The sequence below is a fragment of the Aotus nancymaae genome, unplaced genomic scaffold (genome assembly GCF_030222135.1).
Source record: "Aotus nancymaae isolate 86718 unplaced genomic scaffold, 86718_ANA_hifiasm-v0.15.2.pri h1tg000034l, whole genome shotgun sequence".
NCBI classification, from domain to species: Eukaryota; Metazoa; Chordata; class Mammalia; order Primates; family Aotidae; genus Aotus; species Aotus nancymaae.
In genome coordinates this window covers 1,814,741-1,825,005 of record NW_026988448.1, presented here as the reverse complement: position 1 = coordinate 1,825,005, position 10,265 = coordinate 1,814,741, and the positions used below count along the sequence as shown (strand labels likewise).

Sequence of the window (10,265 nt, the reverse complement as noted above, 5' to 3'; positions counted from 1 at the left end):
ACGGGGCGGCGGCACCAGCTCGCAACGCAGGGGGATTCTTGCGGTGAACATTTTGCAGGAATGTAAATGAGTGCGTTTTGTGTCGCGAGGGAGGAAGGGGGGGTTGGGGGCGGGGGCAGGGGAGGACGGGGGGGCGGGGAAGGGTGGGGGCGGGGAGGAGGGTTGCACATTTTACAGCTCACTGACCATTTGGCGATCCATTGAGAGGAGGGTTTGGAAAAGTGGCTCCTTTGTGACAGCTCTCGCCAGATTGGGGGGCTGCTGATTTGCATCTCATTAGCCATGCGGGCGGCCGGCGGGATATAAGGGCGGCAGGCGCCGGCGAGAGCCAGATCCTCTGCGCGCACCCGCGGAGACCCGGCCCGGCCGAGGGCAGAGCGCCGGGGAGCCCGGGCAGCCGCCGCGCAGAGCCTTCTCCCTCCCACGGCCCGGCCCCTCCGCTCCTGCGCGTGTGGACTGGATGGCATTGGTTGGATTCGTCGGAAAGACGCGAATCTTTGCCGTGACACAGGAGCTCAGAGCCCAGAGTGCTCCTGGAACGCCCGCCGCCGCCGAGTGACACCCGGCCACGAGCCGCAGGGAGCCGCGCTCACCCGCCGCCGCCGCCGACCGTCCCCTCCGCGCACACCGGGGCCCGGATTATCTCCCGGCCCGTGGGATTTCCAGACCGCGGCTTTCTAATCGGCTCGGGAGGAAGCTCTGCGCTCTCTTGGGAATTAAGCTCAGTATCTGGACTCTCTCTCTTTCTCTCTCTCCCCTCTCTCTCCTGCGAAGACCTTAAGACAAAACCAGGAAGCCGGCGACCCTCACCTCCCCCGGGACTGGGGAAGGAGGGAAACCGAAAGTTGCCGCCGCCGCGCCGCGCTGTCCCCGCGGGAGCCGCTTTTCCTCGGGCGTCCCCGGCGCCGCCGTGGGACCTCGCAGGGCGGATATAAAGATCTGCGGCCTCTGGCAGAGGCGGAGACCGGCTTCGGAAGAAAGAAGTCCTGGGTACTCCGGCGTGGGGCGAGGCGAGGGCGCGTTTCTGCCCACGCTCCCCGGGGCCCGCTGACCCCCCGCGCGCCCGCCGCGGAGAGAAAAGGGGGCCCCGCAGGCTCGCGCGTGGAGCGGGGCAGCATGGGCGGCCGGTGCGCGCTGGCTCTCGCGGTGGTCTCGGCCTTGCTGTGTCAGGTAGGCGGCAGCTGGGGGCGCCGGAGCCCCGCGGGGTCGCACGGGGAGCCCAGGCGCGGGGCAGGAGCGCGCGGGGAGGGGCGGGCGGCCGCGCGAGCGGCGCCAACCGCGGCCCCGAAAGTGAACCCCGGGGGCGACGAGCCCAGCGCCGGCCCTGCCCGGCTCCGAGCGCCCCCGGCTCCTCAGGCCCCGCGTCCTCAACGACCCCGCCCTCCCCGCGCAGGTCTGGAGCTCGGGGGTGTTCGAGCTGAAGCTGCAGGAGTTCGTCAACAAGAAGGGGCTGCTGGGGAACCGCAACTGCTGCCGCGGGGGCGCGGGGGCTCCGCCGTGCGCCTGTCGCACCTTCTTCCGCGTGTGCCTCAAGCACTACCAGGCCAGCGTGTCCCCGGAGCCGCCCTGCACCTACGGCAGCGCCGTCACGCCAGTGCTGGGCGTCGACTCCTTCAGCCTGCCCGACGGCGCGGGCGCCGACCCCGCGTTCAGCAACCCCATCCGCTTCCCCTTCGGCTTCACCTGGCCGGTGAGTGCCCGGAGCGCGGGGCGGCCTTCTGCGTCGGGCGCACGGTGGCGGCGCGGGCCGGGGCCTCCTGGGCCCCGCGATCTGCCCCAGGGCTCCAGCACGCCAGGCGACCTGGAGAGGCCGGGCGCGCCCGGGAGGTTTCCGCATCCGGCCTCCGCGCCGGGTCCCGAGTCAGATATGCCCCCTCCGTGGGAAGGTTCTCGTTTCCCGGCTCCTAGACGCGGTGGTTGTGCAGTTACCCGCGAAGCGCGACCGCGTCCACCCCGAGCTCGCCCATCCCCGCAAGAATAATGAGCGTCGCCCTCGGGCCTGGTCTGCCCCGTCCCGCCTGCTTTCACGCACTCTCTCTAAAAACACGTCAGGAAGCCACTCTTTAAAAAGTTCTTCCATTTCCTTAGAGAAGGTGAGAGCAGGCCGGACGTGCGCAGAGACCCTCTCGGTACACGCCACGCGACGACCCGCGTGGCCTCAGGCCTGGGTTGCTGGCCTGCTTGTCCCGAATGACTTTGCTCCTTGCCTTCTTCTTTTCGTGACATTTCTGGGTTGTCATACGTCCTCTTCCCTCTGTCCCAGGGCACCTTCTCCCTGATTATTGAAGCCCTCCACACAGATTCTCCTGATGACCTCGCAACAGGTAAAAACAAAACTCAGACCCCAAAACGGCTTCCCCCAGTTAACAGCGTTTGACTTCACTTACCCGTCTCCCAACCAAACCCAAACACCTTTCATTCTGAACGTGCCCCAGAAAGTTCAGGGCCGAGGGCCTGGGCCTCCTTCTGGAGCTGAATGACTCCATCCACCTTTCGCTCTGTCCCGAGCCTCAAGGTTCTTGGTCAGAATCAATCAGGAGAATCTTCTCCCCACAGAAAATCCAGAAAGACTCATCAGCCGCCTGGCCACCCAAAGGCACCTGACGGTGGGTGAGGAGTGGTCCCAGGACCTGCACAGCAGTGGCCGCACGGACCTCAAGTACTCCTACCGCTTTGTGTGTGACGAGCACTACTACGGAGAGGGCTGCTCGGTTTTCTGCCGCCCCCGGGACGACGCCTTCGGCCACTTCACCTGCGGGGAGCGTGGGGAGAAAGTGTGCAACCCTGGCTGGAAAGGCCTCTACTGCACAGAGCGTGAGTCTCCAGAAGCGCTGCTTGCTCACTGGTTCATGAACACTGACCGCGCACAGGGATGAGGCTTCCCGAGCCACTGGGAACTTGGGACTGTAGAGATGTTCTGTCGGGGAAACCGAGGCCCAGAGGACAGAAGTGAATTGCTATGTCACAGCTCGCCAGTGGTGGGGTTGTGGTCAGCGCAGACATTTTAACGTCCAAGACTGTCTTTACGCACTATCGGAAGCTGCCTTTCTTAATCAGGGAGGGTTTTAGAGACAAGGCCAGGGGTCAGGAAGTAAAGCCAGTGCTACCCCAGGGTGTGTGTGTTAGGGAGGGAGGGGAGGAAGGAAGGGAGGAACACAGCGCTTGTGCGTCAGGGGCACGCTTTCAACCAGAGGTCCCTGTGCTGTGACAGCATCACACTGGGAAACGTTCCATTTTCTCTCTGGAATTGGTGTGCCTGACCTCTCTGGAGCAAACGCCTTTCCGGTGACGTGCAATGACCACGCTGTCCAGAGGGCAGCCTTTCACTCCTATGGGCTGTTGAGGCTGGATCTCCAAGGCCTGCATGGGCGAGGGGTGCACAGCCCCATCTGGCTTGAATGCTCATGCAGCACTCTGTCTGGAAAAGAAATGTCTTCCTAGTAGTGACAGAGGCTCTGCCTGCCTGATTATTAGATATTGATATGTCAATTTCATGGCAGGCAGGTGACTAGGGCTGGGGTGGGGGCCGTGCCGACTCCTGGTTCTGGCTCATGGAGTCCTCAGGACCCCTCTCTCCAGCTTACGCCTGGCCATCCCAGCCCATTGGTATGGGATTTCCCTGCAGTCGGAGATTGGGTAGGTCCTAGAACTGCCCAGAAACCCCAGGGAACTGTCATTCTCCTTCCTTGGAACAGGCCAACCTTGGAGAGGGGCTCAGTGAGGCCCAGAACCTCTGGCGGGAGCTGGGTGGTGTCTGGGTCATCCCATTCATTGAGTGCCTTGATGTCCTTGTTCTTAGCTTCCCAAATTCCCTCCAGGACTTACTGAGCTCCTTCTAAGCTCTGCCTTGGCCTCAACTGGTTCTGCTTAAAAAAAAAAAACTTCCGGAGCTGTTTGTTAATGAGTTTTGTAACCAGGCAGCGAGAGCCAGCTCCAAGCCTCAAGCCCATTGCCCCCCCACCGCCCTTCGGGTGCCTTTGGCAGGCCTGCTGCCGCCCACCCTGCTTCCCTGCCTCCTCTTCACCACAGGGTAGCCAGAAATGTAAACTTTTTTCTTCATATTCAAACACTGAAGTCTCTCCCTGCCCCCAGCTTACGCGTGCCGTAGATTAGATCTCTCAGGGATAGGCGCAGGGACACCCGCAGGCTCCCATTGGTGGAAGGGGTGTGTGTGTGTCTGTGTGTGTGTGTGTGTGTGTGTACACGCGAGGGGTGTGTGTGAGGAGGTGGGGCTGGGGGCGCGGGGGAGGCCGGCATTGTTGCGCTGGGGCAGCTGCCGTAGACGACAGACAATGGAGCAGCTGTCCTGCCCTGGCACCCTGCATACCAGCTGTCCACTCTTATCTGCACACACACTTTCTGGGATATTAAGAGGTGGAGCTTTGTGCATAGAATTGGGAAGTGGGGGGAAAGGAGGGGGAAGACTTCTGACCCTCTCTTAGAAGAAAAGGGGATAGGGTGGGGGTGGGGGCTTCCGAGAGCACTTTTGTCCTTGAGCCACTGAGTTAAGAAGAATGCTCACCCCCAGGGCCCAGTCAAGTCCCAGGCTACTAGGCGGGGTGGGTCAGTCTTCCACCACCTGGGGAGATTAACTCAGCTGGGATTTGCTGACTGAAGCAGGCAAGTTGTGTCCGCGCCCCAAGGGCGGCAGCCCTGTTGGGAGGACTTGGCATGGGGCTTGACCCCGTTTTCCCTTTGCTTGTAGCGATCTGCCTGCCCGGATGTGATGAGCAGCATGGATTTTGTGACAGGCCAGGGGACTGCAAGTAAGTCTGTACAAGGTGGTTTTGTTTTGTCGCCTTTTCTTGTTATCCTTTCATACCTGGTTTATTTGTAAAATAGCCCCAGGTGATCGTTTGAAAAACTCTGGTAAGATTGATTTAGCAGGGGGCTGTTTTCTCGTGTTTCTACTTAACAAATATTCGGCAGCATATGGGGTCATGGGGATGTCATTCATCTAAGGCCCTTAATGGCCATGAGAATTTATAGATCGTAGTTTAGAAAGAGTTGGTACAAGAAATGATAGTTTAGCTCAATGGTTCTCAAATGCTGCCTCATTCTAGAATCACTCAGGGAGGCTTTTGAGATGCTGGCACTGGGGCTTCCCTAACACCCACGAAGCCAGAACCTCTGGTGGGGCCCAGGCTGCAGTGTGGTTGAAGCTTCCAAGGTGACCCACTGTTCTGCCAGTCTGGAGAACCAGAGGCTCACTGGTGCTGCGGGAAGACGGTTTCTAGGCTGAGAATGTCCACCGCAAAGCCAGCGACGGTGGCGTCCATCTGAGTCTTCTGCTTTCTCCAAGGTGCAGAGTGGGCTGGCAGGGCCGCTACTGTGACGAGTGCATCCGCTATCCGGGCTGTCTCCATGGCACCTGCCAGCAGCCCTGGCAGTGCAACTGCCAGGAAGGCTGGGGGGGCCTTTTCTGCAACCAGGGTAAGCCTTCTCTCCCTGAGGTGGCCTGCTCCCTCCAGAGCAGCCCTGGACTTCCCTGGCTGTTTGGTCACTGGAAAAATAAAGTCTTCCTGCATTTGATGTCGACCTTCCTATCTCCCACTTTTCCTGTCCCCACCCCTCACAGACCTGAACTACTGCACACACCATAAGCCCTGCAAGAACGGGGCCACCTGCACCAACACGGGCCAGGGGAGCTACACATGCTCCTGCCGGCCCGGCTACACAGGTGCCACCTGCGAGCTGGGGATTGACGAGTGTGACCCCAGCCCTTGCAAGAACGGAGGGAGCTGCACGGTGAGTCGGAGGCTCCTGAGCCAGAGGCTCCGTGGCATCTGACCCTGAAGCGGGGGTGCCCTGGTGTTGAATGGAGTGTGTGGGCTCCCTGGAGCAACTCTGGAAAGCCTTTTCTGACCTCTCCATCATGTAGGATCTCGAGAACAGCTATTCCTGCACCTGCCCACCTGGCTTCTATGGCAAAATCTGTGAATTGAGTGCCATGACCTGTGCAGACGGTCCTTGCTTCAACGGGGGCCGGTGCTCAGACAGCCCTGATGGAGGGTACAGCTGCCGCTGCCCTGTGGGTTATTCCGGCTTCAACTGTGAGAAGAAAATCGACTACTGCAGTTCTTCACCCTGTTCTAACGGTAAGGCGGCAACTGGCGACTGGTCAGAGACTCAGGCGAGCGGTCAGTACTGAGATGGCACTAAAACTCAGCATTTGTGAGTGACCTCGGCTTTTTGAAGCACCTTTATCCAGAGCACCAGGAGTTCTTTATGGAAACCGTATCTTTTTGAGTCTGGAAATGCCCAGGGAGTGAGAGAGGCTGGCGCATTTGTTACCTAGTGCTCCGCGGAATCCTAGACCAAACTGAATGATTTGCTCAGGGCCTCGGGGCACCTGAGGTTGCCTGGTTCGTAAGTGATGCTCACAGGCCCCAGCCACTCTGATCTGGGAGGACGCCGTAGCTGTATGGTCACCCAGCACAGCAGTCAGGGGTGTCCCTGTGTGAGGAGGCCTGTCTGTGGGCAGCCTCCTGTTAGCAGTGGGGGGCCAGCTGCCCAAAGCAAAATACACAACAAGGAGAACTGGGCCCCAGATGTGCCAAGAGTATTCCAGAATGGTCATCCTTCCCCTCCCAAACCCCTCCCCTGTTGTCAGTGCCTGCTTCTCTCACTCGCTGTGTAACGTGAGCAAGGGCACCCTCGTTAAGCCTCAGTTTCCCCATCTGAAACCTTGTTGGGTTGCTATGATGACTAATGCAGTCACCGGGTACAGCGTTCTGCACATGCCTCTCCAGATGTTAGCAGTGTGATTTCTAACTTGTAGAGCCTTGTGTTTGAGGTCCTAGACTATGTCACCTTGCACTGTTGATTCATTCGGGCCACAGGCTCTCTGGTTTGTCCTCGTGTCTCTGGTCTCTTCAGTGACAGACACATAAATGCTTCAGAATGACTTAGTGGTGAACAAACCCACGAGGAGACGCGTGACGCTTGTGTCCCTGTGTTCCAGGCGCCAAGTGTGTGGACCTGGGTGATGCTTACCTGTGCCGCTGCCAGGTCGGCTTCTCCGGGAGGCACTGCGACGACAATGTGGACGACTGCGCTTCCTCCCCGTGCGCCAACGGGGGCACCTGCCGCGATGGCGTGAATGACTTCTCCTGCACCTGCCCACCCGGCTACACGGGCAGGAACTGCAGCGCCCCCGTCAGCAGGTGTGAGCACGCACCTTGCCACAATGGGGCCACCTGCCACGAGAGGGGCCACCGCTACGTGTGCGAGTGCGCCCGGGGCTATGGGGGCCCCAACTGCCAGTTCCTGCTCCCCGAGCTGCCCCCAGGCCCGGCGGTGGTGGACCTCACCGAGAAGCTAGAGGGCCAGGGCGGGCCGTTCCCCTGGGTGGCTGTGTGCGCCGGGGTCATCCTTGTCCTCATGCTGCTGCTGGGCTGTGCCGCCATGGTGGTCTGCATCCGGCTGAGGCTGCAGAAGCCCCGGCCCCCAGCGGAGCCCTGCCGGGGGGAGACAGAGACCATGAACAACCTGGCCAACTGCCAGCGTGAGAAGGACATCTCAGTCAGCGTCATCGGGGCCACGCAGATCAAGAACACCAACAAGAAGGCAGACCTCCATGGGGACCACGGCGCCGACAAGAACGGCTTCAAGGCCCGCTACCCCGCCGTGGACTATAACCTGGTGCAGGACCTCAAGGGCGACGAAGCCACCGTCAGGGACGTGCACAGCAAGCGTGACACCAAGTGCCAGCCGCAGGGCTCTTCAGGGGAGGAGAAGGGGACCCCGACCACACTCAGGGGGTGCGTGCAGTGTGCCGGGCCTCAGGAGGGGGTGCCTGGGGGTGTCTTCCTGGAAGCGCTGGTCCATTTCTATTCACAGATGTTCTTGTGCATTCATTGCGGATTTTCTCTATTTTCCTTTTAGTGGAGAAGCATCTGAAAGAAAAAGGCCGGATTCAGCCTGTTCAACTTCAAAAGACACCAAGTACCAGTCGGTGTATGTCATATCCGAGGAGAAGGACGAGTGCGTCATAGCAACTGAGGTCAGTGCAGGAGCGGCCCCTGCTTCCTCCTCGGCACGGGCGCAGCTGGAGCCAGAGCATGGGCATCCGTCTCAGGCTAACTCCCCGTTTGTCTTGTGGCCCTTCCAGGTGTAAAATGGAGGTGAGATGGCAAGATTCCCCTTTCTCTTAAAAGAAGGAAAGCTCTCCAAGGATATATGCCCCAACGAATGCTGCTGAAGAGGAGGGAGGCCTCGTGGACCGCTGCTGAGAGACTGAGTTCAGACCGAGCAGGCTCTCCTCCTGAAGTCAGCGACGCCTGCCGACAGCCTGCCGCGGCCCGGCCGCCTGCGGCACTGCCTTCCGTGACGTCGCCGTTGCACTATGGACAGTTGCTCTTAAGAGAATATATATTTAAATGGGTGGAAGCATGCACTGCCTGAAGTGTATATTTTGGATTCTTATGAGCCAGTCTTTTCTTGAATTAGAAACACAAACACTGCCTTTATTGTCCTTTTTGATACTAAAATGTGCTTTTTCTAGAAGGAAAAGATGTGTGTTATTTTTTGGATTTGTAAAAATATTTTTCATGATATCTGTAAAGCTTGAGTATTTTGTGATGTTCATTTTTTATAATTTAAATTTTGGCAAATATGTACAAAGGCACTTCAGGTCTATGTGACTATATTTTTTTGTATATAAATGTATTTATGGAATATTGTGCAAATGTTATTTGAGTTTTTTACTGTTTTGTTAATGAAGAAATTCCTTTTTAAGATATTTTTCCAAAATAAATTTTATGAATGACAAGCAAAAGGCATAGTTACTTGGCTTTGCCTCGGAGTGGACGTGCGCTCACTTGCCTGCGGCCCGAGAACCTGAGGACAGAGGTGGCCGTGGGGTTTCTCTTTTCAAGTCTTTGGCTTCCCTGGATCCACTGAAAGCAACACGTTCCTCTGTGCCATCAGGAAGCTACCTGCTGACATCGCGAGGTGACTTGGTGAGAGCAGGCATGCTCATAAACCAGCCGCAATTTTCTAATTCCATTCCCCGAAGCATTTATTCTTTCCACAGAAAGGATAAGCATTCCTCATTCATTCATTCATTCGTTCACTCATTGTCAGTGTAGATCTGTACGTTATCTTGTACCCAGTGGGTGACAGTCGTCATGATTTTGTTGCCGTTTGATGCTAACATGGCCCTGGGATGGGCGTGGGAGTCACGGAAACTGCTCAGAGCTTACTGTTGGTAGGCAGCTCTGTCTCTGCGCGTGTCCTGCCTTCCAGCTCAGCAGGACCCTGTGGGCTCCTTGTGGGCTGACCCTACTCTGGTCCTGGAATCTGCCGTTTTTCCCCCAGTAAGCCCCCATTCCTTTTAGGGGAAAAGGTAGAGATAGCGCTTTTAACTTCTGCATACCTCAAAGCATTGAGCGATTTCCAGGATGGAAGAGGGCGACCTACGTCTCAGGAGCTCCATGGAGGGACAGGTGTTCATTCCCTCAGACGGGACTCCATGTGTGCCTTTCCTCCTTGCTTTAAGGGCACATTAAACCCAGGCCAACACCACCAGTGAAGAGAAGAAATGTTTTCTAACAACACTGAGCTGGAGTCTGATCACAGTTCTCAGTTTAGTTACCAGTTACAGAAGCAGAGAGGACTGAAAACTCCTTCCTGGACACCCCGTGGATCTGCACAGCCGAATCCAGGGAACTCTGTAGCCAAATGAATTGCAGGGAAAAAAAAGTGTTGAAGGGGAACCTATAGATTCAAAGAGACACAGACATCTCGATCAATCGTAGCATCTGGATCTAGTTCCTGTTTCAAACAGTCTAAAAAACTTATGAACCAACTGGAGAAATGTAAGCACTGACTGGATATTCAAACGATTTTAAAGTATACTTGCTAAATATTTTAGATGTGATGTGTTATTACTGTTCAGTTTAAAAAGAGACTTTATCTTTTAGAGAAAAATACTGAAATATTTACGGATGAAACAGTACGAGGTCTGGGATGGATTCAGAGCACCCCCAAATGGGCACAGTGGCGGGGGAGCCCCACGGGCACTGCTGGTGGTCGTTGCAGCTGGGAGTGGCCCATGACGGGGGGGTGGGGGTTTACTTTACTTACTTTCCTCTTTCCTATATGTTTGAAACTTTGCATAAGCAAAAGCATTAAGATGGATTATACAGTGAATACACACACATACACACACGACAGAGTTTACTGGTGTGTATAGACCACCGTGTCTATTACATGACCTACAGCAGAATGCATCTTAGGGAGGCTTGCTGTGGTTGCACATG

General features: G+C 57.1%; 1 protein-coding gene across 1 annotated transcript; it reads left to right on the top strand.

Annotated features, from left to right (window-relative positions):
• The first annotated feature begins 1,116 nt into the window (after positions 1–1,116).
• Positions 1,117–8,779, top strand: DLL1 (delta like canonical Notch ligand 1). The gene is made up of 11 exons (XM_021670673.2): positions 1,117–1,170; positions 1,394–1,690; positions 2,264–2,324; positions 2,557–2,814; positions 4,706–4,766; positions 5,303–5,433; positions 5,579–5,748; positions 5,882–6,098; positions 6,965–7,763; positions 7,888–8,005; positions 8,114–8,779. Exons 1-11 carry the CDS (start codon positions 1,117–1,119, stop codon positions 8,117–8,119), a joined length of 2,172 nt encoding a protein of 723 aa, XP_021526348.2. The 3' UTR covers positions 8,120–8,779.
• The last annotated feature ends 1,486 nt before the right edge of the window (positions 8,780–10,265 follow it).

Bases quoted from the DNA above. Each gene is read 5' to 3' on its own strand.
- DLL1 (XM_021670673.2), top strand. From the start codon at position 1,117: ATGGGCGGCCGGTGCGCGCTGGCTCTCGCGGTGGTCTCGGCCTTGCTG. The intron at 1,171-1,393 runs GTAGGCGGCAGC...CTCCCCGCGCAG, and splicing joins TCTCGGCCTTGCTGTGTCAG to GTCTGGAGCTCGGGGGTGTT. The intron at 5,749-5,881 runs GTGAGTCGGAGG...TCCATCATGTAG, and splicing joins AGAACGGAGGGAGCTGCACG to GATCTCGAGAACAGCTATTC.